At 33.6% G+C, this 18,043-nt stretch overlaps 1 protein-coding gene across 2 annotated transcripts; it reads left to right on the top strand.

The window, feature by feature from the left end:
• The first annotated feature begins 1,994 nt into the window (after window positions 1-1,994).
• On the top strand, window positions 1,995-16,481 carry mpv17 (mitochondrial inner membrane protein MPV17). 2 transcript variants are annotated; one of them, XM_028041213.1, is made up of 8 exons: window positions 1,995-2,049; window positions 2,637-2,710; window positions 6,328-6,443; window positions 7,406-7,498; window positions 8,088-8,183; window positions 13,384-13,416; window positions 14,972-15,024; window positions 15,198-16,481. In XM_028041213.1, the coding sequence occupies exons 2-8, from the start codon at window positions 2,638-2,640 to the stop codon at window positions 15,265-15,267; spliced, it is 534 nt and encodes a 177-aa protein (XP_027897014.1). In that variant the 5' UTR covers window positions 1,995-2,049; window position 2,637; the 3' UTR covers window positions 15,268-16,481. The 2 variants fall into 2 exon arrangements, with proteins under 2 accessions (XP_027897014.1, XP_027897015.1); XM_028041214.1 differs by lacking the exon at window positions 1,995-2,049 and adding an exon at window positions 2,062-2,325.
• Window positions 16,482-18,043: the final 1,562 nt, after the last annotated feature.

Here is an 18,043-nt window from a genome sequence, read left to right as displayed (position 1 = left end):
GGGACCAGAGGTAAACGTTCGCTCTGAATCACGTTCCACAATCCAGAACATTTCACTAATAGACACAAATAAATTTATTTTACTGTGTCGATAATTTCTCCTATGATGCTTTAAAGTTCCTTTTATGCACCAATAATTTCACTGCAAAAACACAAAATCCTACCAAGTATTTTTGGTCTAATTTCTCATGTAAATAAACTTGAAATAAGACTAAACTAACTTACAAGTAACTTTTCAGCAAGAAATTGGAGTTTGTTTTACATAAATAATCCCTTAATATTGATGAAAAAGTCTTAGTTCTATTGGCAGATTACTTCACTTGTAAAATGGGAAAAATGTATTTTTATAAGTGAAATAATCTATCAAGATGTTGTGTTTTTGCAGTGTCTCTGAAGAGCCTTTGAATTGACAAACATGTTACTGGATTTTTGCACAGTTCAAAGCCAGATATTGTAAATAAATTAATTTAATTTAAATCCAGAGGAGATCAAACTAGTTCTGGGCTCAGTTTTGATTGGATGTTGATCTATGTTTTTGCACTAAGATGTTGCATGAAAATAAGGCAACGTTTTCATCTCTGATGATCATCGTCCCCCAAATTTCTGTCCGACTTTAAGATATTAGTGCATCGCTAGCAGAGTGAAGATTTCTGGAAGAATTTGGGCACATTACATTTTGATTTTCTACAAAGTAAATGTTCTTATCTCAGGCAACTTTCACCAAAAGGGGCGGCAATCATAACTACTTGAAGATGATTAACTGATGAGTGAATGAAAAGGTCAAATATTAACTTTTTTTTTGCCTAAATATGTTTTTTTATTATTATTTTTCTCCACAAATTTTTATATTTCTTAGGTAAAATGTTTATCTAAAAAAATTTAATTGTTTTGTTTTTTTAGCAATGCAACAGGTTTTGTTAATCCTCTACATTGAGCGCCATTTTGTGTTTGTATGAGATTTGGTCAAATATAATTTGTCACAGGCTCAGGTCGTGCATGTAAACTGGCCCTTAAAGGGACCCATTTTTGCTGCTGTTTAGCCAAGTTTTACATGGTTATTTATTTATCTTATTTACAGGTAATTACATTCATCATATCACACATTTATGACTTGTATGAATCAGTTTTTTCAGAAATATATGCAATACAAGTTAACTTAAAAGTTTGCTCATTCAGCATTTCTACTGTAAAAGTTTTAAAATCGAATATTTCCTCAGTTATTCTGAGCTCCTTGTCAATTTTTTTTGTGTCACCATGTTCATAGAAAACAGTAATATACATTTATATGAAGCATCTAAAATCAAATACAACTAACTTGAAATAACTTTCAGCTGTTACTTGTATAAACAATCAATACCTCATACTATAATTTTACTGAAAAACACTGCTGCCAGTATTCATCTGAGGCGAAATTATAATATGTATGCACTCTGTGCCATTTCTTTCCTAAACAGTTGTCATGATGGGTATTGATTCTGTTTCTGTAAGTGTCTCTTTGCTTAAAGAGAATAAATACTTAAAAATGAGAAACTTTTCGTTGTTAAACTTTTGTTTTGGTGTATTCCGTGGCTGTCAACTAGAGGGCAGCACAGGCTGTATTTCATTGTTTACAGCGGAACTTGCGTATTTTTGATGATACCTTTAAATACCATAGGAAATTAGATTGGTTAGGGCTTGTTTTGACCAAATGCTTAGTAAATATACCGAAGTGTACATTCAGGTACTTTTTGATAGGTTCAAAACTGTATATTAAAAACCTTTTTTATATATCAATCATATGTAATCTGTAAAAATAAACAAAGACTTTCGCATTAAAAAAATCCTTAAAATATATCACTTTGTTTATGTTCATCTGCTTTATTATTCTAATTTACTGATATAAAGTTGTAAATATGATATACTTGAAGTTCCTGTCATACTTTATAAATCGTTTTAAGGAAATTTAGTGAGTATCAGAACAGTTTTTGTATGTAGCTCAAAATTCCGAGCCGATGTGAGCACGTGAAGGCATCGTTAACTCTTCACCTGCTACAGCCGGACTCACCTACAGGCATGTAACACATTATGCATTTACTGCTTTTCCCTCCGTAAATTAATCCACTTTATTGCGACGTGTTTAGCGGTTAAACTGAGCTGTTATTCGGGAAGACATACTTCGATGTTCAAGGTGTTTTTCTTTAACGGAAAACCACAAAAAAGCAGACTTTAAAACCCGAATCCTTGTCTGGCCAAACTCCGTTCAAAAAGAATGAGCTCCTACACTTAATTTGAAAATTCTGAAATTTAATTTTAACTAAAGAGTAAATCGTTGGTTAGTTGTATTAACGTGAGTATAGTCTTTAATTCGGCATTGATATGAATCTATGAATATGCTAATTTGGGATCCAGTTGAGTATATGTAATTTAGGAAAAACGTACAGGCTAATCTTAACTTGATGTAATGTATTCAATGCATCGTTGCTTCATCGTTGGCAAAACTAAATATGAGTTCAACGGTATATCCTAGAACAGTGTCGTTACCATTTTTGTTCTAATTGTGGACATAAGCATGCTTATTTGCAGGTTTACTTAATTTCTGTTTCGCTGCTTCTGATTTGGCTAATTTTGTTTTTATCAACATTTCCTTTATTTAAGGAGGATGGCTAGCCTATGGAGATCCTATCAAGCCGTGATGACCAAATATCCCTGGTCAGTCCAGATAGTCACAGCTGGTAGGTAATATGTCTCACCTCTGCTTTCATTGGAATCATTTAAATATGCTGTAAGCTATTTATAAAAGGAGCAATTGTTATTTATGTACATAGAAACTTGTTTTTTTGCTTGAAATGAGGTTAAAAATGTTGGACTGCAGGTCAGTTTTTCACCAAGCCTTTGCTCCAGTGGACAGTTCACCTCAGTTTTAGAATCAACAAGGGAAACCTTTTGACCTTTGTTCTTTAACAAGTGACATTAATGAATCAATATTTTCTTGTGACAGTATGGAAGACCAAAAGTGCCCAAGTAAATTGCTAATTTGTTAAATATAAAAAAAGTTTCCATATCCATTAAATATTACAATTGAAATGAATGAAAATAAAAAATGTAATTCAGTGTATTTTTTAAATTCTACTTTTTATTGAATGACGTCATGTTTCCCTATCCCACAGTCATCATAAAATTATTTAACATTTGTGTTATTGATTAGTAAATCTGCTCAGCAACGAGTGTTAGATCCAACTCGCTTTGATGGAAATTAATTAAAGTCAGCAACATTAATTAAAATAAAAGATACAAATAATAGCTAAAATCTTATTATTACTGCTTGTTTATGTAAAATGTTAAAACATGTTTTAAAATATTAAAATATTATTCTAGCATTTAAATCATTTCAAATACATGTATTTATTGCATGAATTTCCAGTTTTATATTTGACCTGTTTTTTGTTTTTTTGTAACATTGAACTAAATTGCAAAGTAGTTCAGGTCTATCGCCACTAGATGTCAGCAGATACTTGTCACGTTGCATCCACCAGGAGAACATCAGACTTACTGAATAAATCTTGCCTTAATTCAAATTAAAAAATCATTGTCTTCAAGACTATTTCATTCAGAAATTCAGATTTAGAGGAAAATTTGCTCAGAAAACTTTTACTCTGCAAATCTTATTGTGTTTCAGAAATAACAATTTTTTTTATATATGAAATCCTAATCAGGAATCATAAACAATATTTTTGAATTGCATTTAACTTTTAAAGTGTTTCTTGTGATAGTTAAACTTTGAACAACAGAATAAACGGGACATAATGCTGCTAAAGTTATGCAATTTTCTTTATAGAGGTTCAGTTTGCATATTTTTAATGAAATCCATCATTTCTAATTGTAATATTTAATATTTTGATGTTTTTGATCTTTTGTATGGGGTTGTAAATAAATAAAATCTGGCTTGTGCGGTTTTCTCTTACAGGACATAAAATGCATTATTTTCTGCAAAGGTTTGTTAAATGAAAACACATTTGCATGTTATTGGGGCCCTGCAAGGTTCTTTTGTCACCTCAAACTTTAATAAATGTTAATAGTATTTTATTAGATGTAACAAATTCAATAATAATAATAAAAAACTTTATTTATCCCTAAAATGTCCTGGATGACATAATCAGTTGTTAGCTAGCTCTGCTAATCCACCTCATTTGCTCTTGCCACTGCCCTTTAGATCTTTGTATTCTTGGTGCATATTTTGGGAGTGGAAGGAAAATGATTTGTTGTTTTTAAATTAAAATCATCATAAAACTATAGTGTGCATTTTTGATGAACAAAAAACAAAATACATCAGATTTTGCAGCAAAGTATTTAAAAAAAAAAACTTGATGGAGTCTGAATCTATTTGCAAGGAAACTGTGTGAGTCAAACGTTGACATTTGATCTGACCACATTTAAAACGTTTTATAAGCTCCTCTATGAGGAAACCTCCCCCTAAAGAAAAGGTTACCTTTTTTCAGCTGCTATTAGATTCGTCTGTAGCGCATCGACTGCAGCAGCTGCCGTCATGCTGCTGTCCTTCAGACTTTTACTACTGCTATAAATGCATTTTCAATTCAACAGCAGAACATGGCTGTAATTTTTCAAATATATATGTGTATGTATATATTAAATATAAAACAGAATTAAAATGAATTTATTACCATTTCTTGTCTCCAGCTATGTTTATTCGACTACATTGCTCACTACTGGTTGTGCAACCCAAAAAATAAAAATATATTTTTTTGAAGCAGCCTTATTTTTTAATTAAGGAATTTGATATCTACTAAATTCAAGTATCTATTTTACTTTAATTCAATTTGATCTACTTTATTTTATGCTTAGAATTTATTGGTGTTCAAAATTTTTAAAGTAAGTTCATCTTTAAATGCGGCAACAATAAAAAAAAAATTGAAAAATCTATTCTTTAAATTAAGAACATTTATTCAGTTGTAAAAAAAAAAAAATCCCACTGTAAGAAATAATTATTTTAAATTCATATAAAATAATTTTAAAAATGCAACATTTTATCTAATATTTTGGGTGTTTAACTTGATCAAAGGGTGGCATACAAATGTAAGAAGATGCAAAAGCCAATTTCTCTTAAAAACAGGAAAGACAAGAAAACATCCCATTCAAGTATCAATGGAATATTCATATTTGTATTTATGCCTTGATAAATTTTACACCTTTATTTAATCTTGATGGGTTTTTTTAAATTGGCTCTATGTTGGAAGCAAATTAAGGACATTTGTTGTTGGTAATGAGTCAAACTGGATAAATCACGTCCCGATTTTAAACAAAAAGCAGATTTTTGCTACATTACAGCTTCAGTCATATTATTCTATGCAGCATTTTCTAGCTTGTTTTTCCTGTAACTTTGTGATTAGATATTAATTCAGACAGGGTTTTCTCTGTGATGTTCCAGCTCAGCAGCATGGTGGAAAATTGAGCAAACATCTGGAATACATATATTCCAGGATGAAGAGCAGTCACGTGATAACAGGAAGGTCAGGGGTTGTTTGTTTCTCTGATCCAGGTGTGAAGGTTTCCTCTAGCCTTCATTAACTCCTGATTTCCCCTATGGGTTTGATAAATAAAAAACTGATTGCCTAAAAAATCTGTATTTACTAAATCCCTACATGAGAAAATCTAAATTAGTGTAAAATATGAGAGGTTTCTTCTCATTTTACACTAAATTAGTGCAAAATAATGATCAGTTTCAACCATGCTGTTGAGGAGAAAACGCCATAAGCTTTAGTTATTTATTTTGTACAGTAGTTTAGGTGACTGATTGCCTAAATTTCTTTGAATTCATTTTGGTTTTGAAGTGCAACCAAAAAATCACAACTTTTTTTTGTCTCAGCAATCAGCCTTTATGTACAATTTGGAGGTGTGCATGCCGAAGCATATCGCAATAAGCAATTAATCGCACGACTAAAAAAGGTCTTAAGTCTTAAATTTGACTTGCTAAACCCGGAGTCCCAAAAATCTCCTATTATTGCTTTTTATAGGCAAATTTGTTAATATTCAGCAAGCCGAGGTAGCTTTTAAAACACACTTTTTAAATGCCAGAACATTAAAAATCAGACAGATTTGGAAATGCTTTCTTCCTGCGACCTGCCATAGCTACCCGACCATTTTTGAGTTAAACATTGAGCATCACCGCCTGCATTCTGCCATAATTCAACAAAATAAATGAGCTCCGTTCATCCTGCTCCTGTTTAACAAAAGCTTCGTACTGAAAACGTCTCTGCAGCTACAAAACGAATCTGCGGGGATCGCATTCATATAACACCATGCACAGTGTACTGACAGCTTTTTTGTCCTTCAGGGTCTCTGGTGGGTGTGGGTGATGTCATCTCCCAACAGCTGATTGAGAGGAGAGGATTAGCTCATCACAATGTGGGACGAACAGCCCGGATGATGAGTATAGGATTCTTCTTTGTGGTAAAAGTGGTTCTTATTTATCTATTGTGTCATTTATGATGGTTTGATGGGACTCTTTTATTAATGTTTACATTCAACAAAAGCAATTTCTTCTCTGTCAGACTCTAAGTAGTTTATCCAGTAAAACCCGGTGACAGCTGTACGATTTACCTTTAAAAGCTGCATATTTGATTCTTACGTCTTTGTGACGAAAGTATTTATTTGAGCTGCAGTAATCGTCTTAAATCCAGAATTTATCAAGCACTTGATCTAAAAATTATACGCAGAGATTTAAATGGGATGAGGTTTAGAGATATTTTTCAGTTTATATTTTTCCTCTGTTAGGTCTAAAATTACACCAGCCATAATTCTAGGGTATAAATCAAATTCATAATTTGCTGGAGTAGCATCAAAGATTTGTTAAAAATCCAGCTATTCAATTAAGATCTGTGCAAATCAGTGGAAATATTTGTGGAAAACCAAAAACTTGTTGCAATTGTCTAATTTTTTAGATCAATATAGAAATTTTTTGCCACAAAACTGAGGACAAAACATTGTAAGAAAAGTTCTATTTCAGTGATTTCTTGATTAAATATGTCTGGCAGTAATCAAAAAATTTAATTTACCTTTCATAAAATGTAGCAGCTGGTTGATGATTTAATAAATTTTTAGCCAGGTTGGTGGTGTCACTCTTTCAAAAAAAAAGTATCCTTATTTTCAAACTGAAGTTTACTTTCACTCTTTTATCTTTGTCTGTTTTAAGAACTAATTCAAAGAAACTCCTAAGTTGGTAAAAGCTTTTTTCACAGAACTAACTATGTATTTGTTTTACAGGATTTGCAAGATATGCCACAAAATGTGTTAGAATATTCCAGATAAATCTGAAATAATCTTACTGCCATATAAAAGATACATTTTTGTTCAGGTTTTTTGTACATCTGCATTTAAGTTTGAGGAGAATTTTCTTTCTTTCCACAATAAAGGGTCCAGTAATCGGCAGCTGGTACAAAGTTTTGGACAGGATCGTGGTTGGAGGGTCTAAATCGGACGCTATGAAGAAAATGCTTGTTGACCAGGTGAGAGAAAACAATGATTAGCATTGACTGTAAATTATGTACACCCTGTTAAGTTTATTGTCTGTATTTACTTAAAAAGTCACTTCAGTTCCCAAGATTTCTTTCAGTGGAGGGAAAACATCCGTTAACTTGCTAATGCGCAATTAGCAGAGCAAATTTTTTTGCTTGGCATTTTCGCTTAACTTAGCTTTCCCTAAATCAACTTTTTTAGATAAATTGTAAAGTCCCAATTTACTTTGCTGTTTTGTAAATGTTTAGTTGAATAAGGTTTGATGTCTATATTGAAGTTTTAGGTGTAAAATTTGTTCCTGTTTATATTCATGCTCTTATTTTGAAGTGGATGAAGACTGTTTACGCAGCAGTTCCATTTCCTCTCCTAATGTTTTCCCTTTTTTTCAATAACTTTATTTCAAACAAGGAACATAAAATAACAAAATAAAATATTGACAGTAGATATAAACAGAAATACAATAGAACATGTAAATTATGCCAGAGCTAATGTTGATGATTAGTGCTTTAGCGTTAGCAGCAGCACCACTGATTCCTTTCTTCTGCTTTTTTTAAAAATTGTATTTGTTCGGGTTCTCAGTTGTGTTTTGCTCCGTGCTTCCTGGGAACTTTCCTCTGTATTTCTGGAGCCCTGAACGGACTAACAGTGGAGGAGAACATCGCCAAACTTAAGAGGGTGAGCAAATACAGATCTGAACTATTATTAAAATAAATACATTTAAGCTGAAGAAAAGTGTTCAATTAATACTGTTAGCCTGATTTAGTAGAGATAAATCACATAAAGGTACTAGCAGCCAAATAAGCTAAACATTTGTCACCCACCTCATTCAGAAGAGGGTGAACACATTATTAGTTTTAATTAAGTCTCACAGCAGAAAATGAGTGGATTAAACTACTTTCTAAAGCACTCCACACCAAACAAATGCCAGAGGCCTTTAAGCAGGACGATAGCGATGAATTAACTTGTTTTAATCACCAATGATGTACCATTGCAAAAGTGACCTGCAAAGGATTAAAATTACTCTGCAGGTCGACACAGACTGACCAAAAAGCAGTTACAAATATTGACACAAAAGGAGGAAGTTAGATTTTTTTTCCTTGTGGAAACAGTTGAAGACCTGCAACACCTTCATTAATGTTGGAAACTATTTCCTAGGAGGGAGGAAGAGACGCAAGGAGGAGGAGGGATTGTGGAACCAGCCAGGGTGACTCATAGCTCCGTATATAAGCGTGTGTGTGTGTGTGTGTGTGTGTGTGTGTGTGTGTGTGTGTGTGTGTGTGTGTGTGTGTGTGTGTGTGTGTGTGTGTGTGTGTTTGTTTGTATGCCAGGTCAGAGCGAACCGTCGTGTTGTGCCAGCTGCTCAAACGTCCATCAGCGTTTTGCTTACCCGGTGTGCCTCTGATCACCATCAATTATTTACCAAAGGAGAGGCTTGGACCTGAAAGGCCAACCTGGTAAATGTCAGAAAGGACACAAAATAAATGACAAATGAGCTCATTACCACGACGCCTGGCGACGGTGGAGCGTGAGAGGAAAACTGATGGAGTGGACGACTAAAAGGCTATTCACAAAATCAAACATTTCTGGACACTTTTTATGTTTTTGAGCCAATTATTGAATGCACATTGAACATCAAGATTTTATTATGCTTCCTTGAACAGCCTAGGATATTCCTATGGCTTTACAAAACATTCTTATAAAAACCTTTTTGCACAAAATCGTTCTTAGATAATGAGATTCATCTGCCTACTCTGAGCGGTTTTAGGACGTTTTGTCACTTTAAATCCATATAAGCTGCTGTTGACCACGCCCCCTAACTCAGTGTTTTACCTTGCACATGAAAATAGCTGCAATTATACAACCATACATCTTTGAAAAGCAGAAGTGGAGCCTCCTGCACAACCAACAAGCCAACAACAAAACATTTATCTTCTCCAGCAGCCATTGTACAGCGAATACAGCGGTAAAACCCTGCTAGAGCTCCACTTGGGTTGCTTGGTAACGGACTGGGGTTGCTAGGTAACGGCGCAGTTTCCCGAAGATTGATTCCAGGCAACAAAAAACATTAATTTAGTCCCCAAAAAAACTGCTTTGTCAATTTTTAAGCACTTCAGCTATTTTTAGAAGCAGTTGAATCCCAAATGAAAGAATAAAAGTGTGCAAAATGTGAATCTTAGGTCCCCTTTAAGTGTAAATGCAAGAAAATTATTAGGAAACTTGATTAAATCGTCAAACCCTGTTATTTATTGACACTTTTTATTTTGAAAGACACAAATTTTTGGTGTGATTTTTTTTCTTATCTTTTGTCTAACATCAGTACTTAATAAAAATTATGTCTGAACAATTTCAGGGTGATGTTGTTAAATAAACCAAAAAAATCCATAAATCCACCATTGCTGCTTGAAAAGGTGCTGCTGATCAAATGTACATAATAATTGATCATTGATCATCAGCACTAGGCCTGACACAATAACAAATGTTGTTGGACAATAAATTGTCCCAGTAAATAATGCAATAAACAATAATAATGTTGTTTTGAGACCATTTTCACGAAATATACTGACACACAAAGAATGCAACTTCAGTCACTCAAAGATGAATAAACTTTTACTTTTTAAAGAACAATTAACCATGAAACTGAAAGTTATTGAAAATATCCAAAATAAAACACAACAAAACCAAATTCAAAATGGAAATTAAAACCACACAACTGAAAACATTAAGAAAACAGATTTTGATGTCTCTACACAAAATTTCCCTTTAAAATTAATCATCAGAAAGGAAATTCATTTTAATTTATCATGCGATTTGATTAATTGGTTACGGTTTAGTAGCCACCTCTAAAACAAAAAGCAGGAGTAAGGTGAGGACACACTGCCATCAGCTTCAGCATCCCAGCCTTAGAAAAACAAACCTTTCTGCCCATCAATCATCATTTCCAAACAATTTGAAGTCCGTCAATCTACAATGGAACAAATCAGTCAGAAATGGAAAACATTTGAGACAGCTGCCAGTCTTGCCACGAGTTTATGTTCAACAAATTCACCCAACATCCGACCCTGCAATGCTCAAAAAGCGCCATCTCAAACTCTACAGGTACTACAGGAATAGAAATATGTTTTATTGTCTCACAGTGGGATAATTCAGGTGAAGAAGAAATGTAAAAAGAGGAGGAAGGATCAGCTAGAATGCTCCTTTGTGCACCTAAGATGCATTTAATTTGCTAGTCTGTCACTAGCTGTTCATTGACAAGAAGATTGCTGAAATTGGAATCACAAAATTAAATTTGCTTAATGAAGACATGTCAACTTTGAAAAAAATCTGTTTTTTGATAAAAAGGTGTTTGCGCCTTGAGAAGGTGGTTTTTCATCTGTATCAAAATTTGTGAAACTGTCATGTTTAGATAAAATATTTTAAACTAAAAGTAAAACTTCAGTTTTGGTTCTTTAAAAAAATTAAATTCAGTCATGAATTTCCTAAAGCTTTCAGTAAATTTTCCACCTGGTTTATGCTCATCATTATTCCCTTTAGCTCCCCCTACAGGTTAGGGGTAAAACATCAAGTTCCATTTGAAAAAAAATTTTCATGGAAAATATTTGAATTTTTCGTAACAAAAATAATTTTTAGACACATAAAAATTTTGTAAAATAATACACAAATTATGTAAAAACATTGCAATTTTTGTACACAAAAAATTACTTTTGTTTTTACACAATTTTTGTGTAAAATATTATTTTTACATAAAATTCAAATCTATTTTCCATTTAAATATTTTTTCAAATTTAAGATTTACCTTCCATTTGAAAAAATATTTCACTAAATGACATCATAAAAAAGGGTCACAGCAGAACGAAGTTTGATGAATTCCTCATTTTAAAGTTTTAATACGTTTTCTGTTTAACTCCTTCAGAATATAAATTGAGTTTTTGTTTGGCACACAAACACAGGCTGGTCTGAACGCAGCAAGCTCCTTTAAAGTCGGTTGAAAATGTCTCCTTTTGTTCTGTCGTCTGGAGATTGTGACGTGTTTTAACCTCAGGTGGTGAAGTAGCTTGTTTGTCCATAATTAGAAAAGTGTTTCAGCCTGAAAACAGAAAAAAAACAGACTAGGAACATTGGCTTGTTGTTTCTCTACGCCGAGATACATTCAGGTGACCTTTAGGTAGAATGACGTGAAACTTTACTTCTGTAATGTTTTGTCTGTTCTACCAAATGGTCTTATTTAGTATTTACTGTGGGGTCAAAAGGTCACAGTCAAACTGAGGCCGTAATAACCACGTCTGTAGATATTTTACCTTAGATTTGTGGTTTTGATCGTATTCCAGGTTCTCTCTCTGATTAGTGACCCAAATATTTCAGTTACTAACATCATGATCAGGTGAATCATCCCTGCTGATGCAGAAGGAACTGGTGAAGCAGTTGAACATGAATAAACCCCAAAATTAATTATATTTCTACGTATTTAATGCGCTATGTCTTATAAAATGTGTTTCCTTTAATCTCGTCTGTTTTGGTTTCTTCATTTCTTTTTCCTCTTCCTGTATTTTTGTTTATTCTGATCGTTTAAAAACCACCAGAGATCAGCGCCATTTTATAATAATAATAACCAGCTGGTTTAACATTCAGACGCCATTTTGAGATTCATCAGTAAAACCTGATTGAGCTGAAATGGAAAAGACTGGAGGAAGGCATTTCTTCAGATAAAAGTTAACTGTCCATCCATCCATCCATCCATCCATCCATCCATCCATCCTCTTTTCTGTTTTTCTAGTTCTTCATTCCAGTCCTCATCTTTGTTTGAATTTATTCCATAAATATTGAATATCTGTAGTTAAACTCCAGTTTGGTGAATTTATAGAATTTAAATAAAAAATGCTCTTTATTTCTGTATTGCTTGCTCTTTTTTTCTGTTTCTGTTTCTTCCATCTTCAACTCCTCACTCTTCTGCAGGTGGAATCCTAATTTATGTGAAGGGACAGGAATTCAAATTAAAAAGGAAAAATCTTGAATTATTTGAGCATGAGTTTTAATAACTGTTTCACCGAGTCCTTCCCAACGCAGCCGAACATTTTCTTCCAGTTTGTTTCTTTTCTCCGTCCTTCATGATGAAGATGTGAGCAACTTGTTCCTCGGTGGCTGAGAGAACTTCATGTTTCATGAATGAACTTAATCATTGTCTGCACTGATTGTTGGGCTGTGACACTGAATACTAAATTAAATATTCATACTGAAACAGAACCTTAACACAAGGAACATGCAGAGATGCAAACGGTTTTCTGTCCGATCATCAATTATTTCCACAGACCTCCAACAGGAAATGGGAACAACGTTTTTATGCAGATTCTGTTTGTGAAGCTGAAGATTTTCTCTGGTTTGGTTTCAAATGTTAAGAGATAAAATCTTTATTGTTTGTATTTATTTTTACCTTTTAATTGTTTTTATTTATTCATTTTATGACATTATCTCATACAAATACATTGCACACACATTAAATATTTGAGCATTATAATTTTTGGAAACTTTTGATGATAACGAGACAAAAAAAACCATTCAGGTCACATCAGTATCACAAAAAGAGTAAAGAAAATATAATTCTCTACATTTATTTAGTTCATTTTGAGCCATTTTTAGACTCAGTTTCAGAGACAAATACAACCTTGCATATAAAAAAATTTATTTTATTTCTTTCAATTCTTAAGCAATCTTTCTGTTTCATAAATGTCTTAAAGTACCTGTAATTTTTATGTCTTTGCTTTTGTATGTTAATATCTGTATACACATATTTATGTGTAGTGGTGGACTTTTTATTTTGAAGTGCAATGTATTACTTGTTTGTTTTTTTTATACAATAATATATTTTTTCATTTTCTCACAGGATTACACAGATGCCCTGATCTCTAACTACTATGTAAGTTTCTGATGTTGAATTTACTTTTTTGGTTTTTTCCGTTTATGGTTGTGAGATTATTTTTTTAGACCCAAATGGGGGACTTTAGACGCTAACTTGCTAACTTTAGAAGCTGTAGAGTTGTAAACATTTAAAAAATCAACTGCAGTAGCACCATTCAACCTGAGGAGGGCAGCACTGAGACGATTTTAGGCACAATTAAAGCTGCAGTATGTGACTTTTTTGAATATGATTTTAACATATTTGTCGAGACAGTAATGATCTGTAAAAATTTTTTTTTAAAAATCAAGCTCCTTTGCCTTCTTTTAGTGCCAACTACAGAAAACAAAAAAGTGTCAAATAACCAATGAGAGCCACAAGGAGGGTCTTAGTGCTGTCAATCAAGCTTGTGTATGATTCTTATACCTTTATTTCTGCTATGCAGCAGATTCTGCCAGGATGCTAACACTAGTTAGCATAGTCATTGATGATGGCGGATAAATAGTTTCTTTGTAATGGCAAGTTGTTTCTCTGCCATTAGCACATTTAACAGCTCTTACGTGATCTTGATTAGCAGCGCTAAGACCCTCCTCCTGGCTCTGATTGATTGTTTTTGACTGAAAGCGATGCATTTTTGCAGGTCGCTATTATAGCTCAGCAAGGAAGTGGAGGAGCTTGATTTTTTTTTCATAGATTATCTGTTTCATATTATGCTGTCACAACATAATGTTGTCACAACATGACAGCATAATATGTTTTAGTAAATATGTAAAAAAAAAAAAAAGTTTTTTTAATATTAAAGTTACATCATGCAGTTTTCAGTAAATTTACATGGAAATGTAAAAAAATCATACATACAAATAAAGATGGAACCTTTAAGATCCTATTGGTTGGGTAGTAAGTAGAAACATTTACTCAGTTACATTTACTTTAGTAACTTTTTATTTTAAAAAATTACTTTTAGGGGGATGTTTTACTCGACTGTACTTCTTACTTTTACTTAAGTAACTTTATAATGAAGAATCGCTACTCTTACTTGAGTAAAACTTCTGGCTTTTCCAACCACTGAATGAAAAACAAAAATTCCCCAGACACACACACACACACACACACACACACACACACACACACACACAGCTGCAGATTTTGTTAAAGTTTCAGAAGTTTTTTTATTGAAAGAAACTGATTTAGAAACACTTTGTTTCACCTGATTTTGTTGTTTTTTGCTCTTAGATGAATTATTGTCAGTTTCATCCTTAAAATACCAAAATTTAAACGTAACTTTTATTTTGGTCCATCTGATTGTGTAATTTTAAAATATTAAATGATTGATTATTTGATCTCTTACTCGGTACTTTTTACCAAATACTTTTTTACATTTACTTGAGGAATTTCTTGGACAGCTACTTTTTACTTTAGTAATAATATGTTGAAGTAGCGCTACTCTTACTTGAGTAACATTTTTGGGTACTCCACCCAGCTCTGGTCTCTTGTTTATCAGCAAAAAGTTAATTTGAGGTTAGTTACTCTTTATAAACATAAATTCTCATCTGGTTTTACTGTTGCCTTTTTTTAGTTGTGGCCTCCAGTCCAGATTGCTAATTTCTACTTCGTCCCGCTGCATCACAGGTGAGATTTTTATGCTTCTCTTGCTTTCCAGTCATATTGAAAGATTCTAAGCTTTCTTTAAAAGGTTAAATCTGTAAATGTACTTAAAAGTTAATATTTTTAGAGTGAATTTAAATCTACCAACCCCAGTTTAAGTGCATTCCCACATGTTCAGTTTTTGCTCCTCGTTGCAGACTGGCCGTCGTCCAGATAGTCGCCGTCGCCTGGAACTCCTACCTGACCTGGAAGGCCAACAAGATGTGAAGAAACCTCACAAGTCCAGCCTGTCTTGTTGATGATGATGGTTTTTACACTCATTTGTACTGTAGACTGCGAGTGTGTGTGAGAAATGAGCACAACTTACTTTAGTCTTCTGATATTTCCAACGTGTAAAACTGTGACTGAATCACATGTAAAAGGTCGGGGAAGATTGCTCGTCTACGCTGAGTGACAAATTCGCACTTGAAAGTCAAACTTGCATTTTTGCAGAATCGTCTGTGAAAGTTTGTTATTTATGGAAATGGGATTTGGCTGCAGAGCTGCAGTGGAGCCACACGAACATTAACACCTGCTGGTTGATGAAGGGAATGTTCTCCTCATCGCCTCGATGAGCTTCACTCATAATGTATTTTTGATTTACATGTTTGCTTTACTGGACTCTTCTCCACCTGATTCATTGACTTTGTTCTAGTTTCTTCTGCCAGCATTTTAATGACCCTCAGGAACAAAATGTTGTTTTCTAAATGTTTAAAAGTCTTATCCGTCATGGTTTACTCTTTGTTTTAGTTTAACTTTAGATTTGGAAGAATCGCAACTGCAGATCTCAGTAGCTGCATTTCCATTGACCATATAATTGAGCAATTTGACGTTTTGAAAATACATTTGCTTCATGGAAATGCACCAGTTTTGGGGGGGGGGGGGGAAAGAAAAACGCTTGTTTTTCGCTAAAACGTTCTTGTGCTATTGTGAGGAATATTGAAATGACCTTATGTCACAAAACACTGGAAACACTTTTTTGAGTCTTCAAGGTGTTTATGGACTGACTTTTTTTGACCATTTACCACTTTTCCAAGTTTGTGGAAACTGACTTTCTACTTTTATCCAGATTAATTAATGTTGACGACTTTTCTTCACATCTCTACTTGAATTTCTGTAGATCGGCGCATAATTTGTTGCTTTTTGAAATATTTTCACCCTCATTGGTTTATTGAATCTACGGGTAAGAGGATAGCCAGACCTGGTTGTAGCAAGAAAAATGTATTAATTACAATGAATTGGTGATTTAACGAGGGCAGCAATTCTATTTTCACATAGCCATGTTGGTTTTGCTCTGTTTAGTTCAAGTGAACCATCATTATCTCTGCATCCTAAAAACTGCCTCTAAGAACCAGGTTGGCATTTTCATACTTTAAGGAACACGTTGAATATTTACTGTGCACATTTTAACAAATAAAAATCCTACATAATGTTTGAAACCATAAAAGTTTGCTCGTTAATGCCGGTGGACTGTCTAGCCTCAGTGAACTTCAGGGGAAACTTATTAGTTTTGGTGAGTAGTTGTGTTTTTTGGAGGCTGCTGAGCCACGCTGGCAGCCACATTCACAAACACTCAGGCTATATCTGCAAGCGGAGAGCATCTGACGAATGCATTGAAACTCCGCCAAACAGCCTCTTTTACCCCCTCCAGGGACGGGAGCAGCTCTACCCAGAGCGCTGCAGGTTTTTGAAGCAGCACTCCAACTGCCTGGGATTTTCAAATTAAGCCAAGGTGATAAAACGAGTGGAGTGTTGTTGCAGAGTAACCTGAACAGGAGGGTGGGTGGAGTTCATCTGGACGCAGCGATGCACAAAAGTCGGAGCATTTCTATATATTTTGCTTCCAAACACTTTGTAAGTGGCCTTGGTCAGAAGTTTGAAGTATTTGTTTGAACTTGGTTTTTCCTTTGCACTGATTTTCTGTCCAATCATTGTTTCTGCATGTTAGTGTCTAAAAACCTATTGAATAATATAGTCAGGATTTTAGTCTGAAAAATGTTGAAAATCCAAACTTTTAATTTGATTACATTTAATCAAGAAAAACATATTTGTCCAGCTCTAAACTCAAAAACACAAAATCTTATTTTAGACTCATTTCTAGTGGAAATGTCTTGGTACACTTGACATAATGTAAAACTAACTTATAAGTAACTTTTCAGCAAAAACTATGAGCTTATTTTAATTTATTATTGATTTTAAAAAGTACTAAAAATAATCGGGGAAATTATTTCACTTTTAACAATTTTTCCATAGAGATTAAAAGCTCCTTAGTTTTATCTTATTTCAAGTACTAAGATATTTTCACTACAAACAAGAGCAAATATTCCTGTTAAGATTTTGCGGTTTTGCAGTGTTGATTGCACGACTTCGCTTGAAAACCTTTTACGGCTCAGTGTTGAACTCGGTGGCCAAATTGAGCCAGAAATGGTCGAACAGACAAAATATATTTAATGTTTTCTCACTTCAAGTCACAAAGGTCGGCGAAGCCTACATAAAAGTTTTGTTTTTGCAGTGATTTCAGACCAAATTATTCAAAAGGATTTCTAAACATTTATGCCAAACGCAGAGAATTGTTGAGCCTTTAGTTGTGTTTTAAGTGGCCAAATGGAGACAGAGATACATGTTTCTGTGATTTATAACAAACTCGTGAAATTATCTTCTATTTAACAAATTCCGTTTTGTCATCATGTGAAATCCAATGTTATTATACAGAAGCAGGTTCAGCACCATGGACAGCTCACGAGTTAGTTTGGTGCAATCGATAGAAGAAGAAATGTTTTTCCTAGTTTCATTTTCTTTGCGTCATTGTTGGGTTTAAACTTTGAATTGAATTTTTCATGCCAGCTTTTGAAAATCATAAACTAAATGAAAGATTTAGTTTATGATTTGGGATGCTAAACAAATGTTTTGACCAAACTTCAAAAAGCATAAGGAAAATGTATAAAATAAATACTCTTTTTTTTTTAGCAAACGTTGGGCTGTTAAACCCAAATAAAACGACCCA

Source organism: Xiphophorus couchianus, chromosome 15, assembly GCF_001444195.1.
Source record: "Xiphophorus couchianus chromosome 15, X_couchianus-1.0, whole genome shotgun sequence".
NCBI classification, from domain to species: domain Eukaryota; kingdom Metazoa; phylum Chordata; class Actinopteri; order Cyprinodontiformes; family Poeciliidae; genus Xiphophorus; species Xiphophorus couchianus.
The sequence above is the reverse complement of the archived record's forward strand: the minus strand, read 5'-3'. Positions and strand labels throughout refer to the sequence as shown.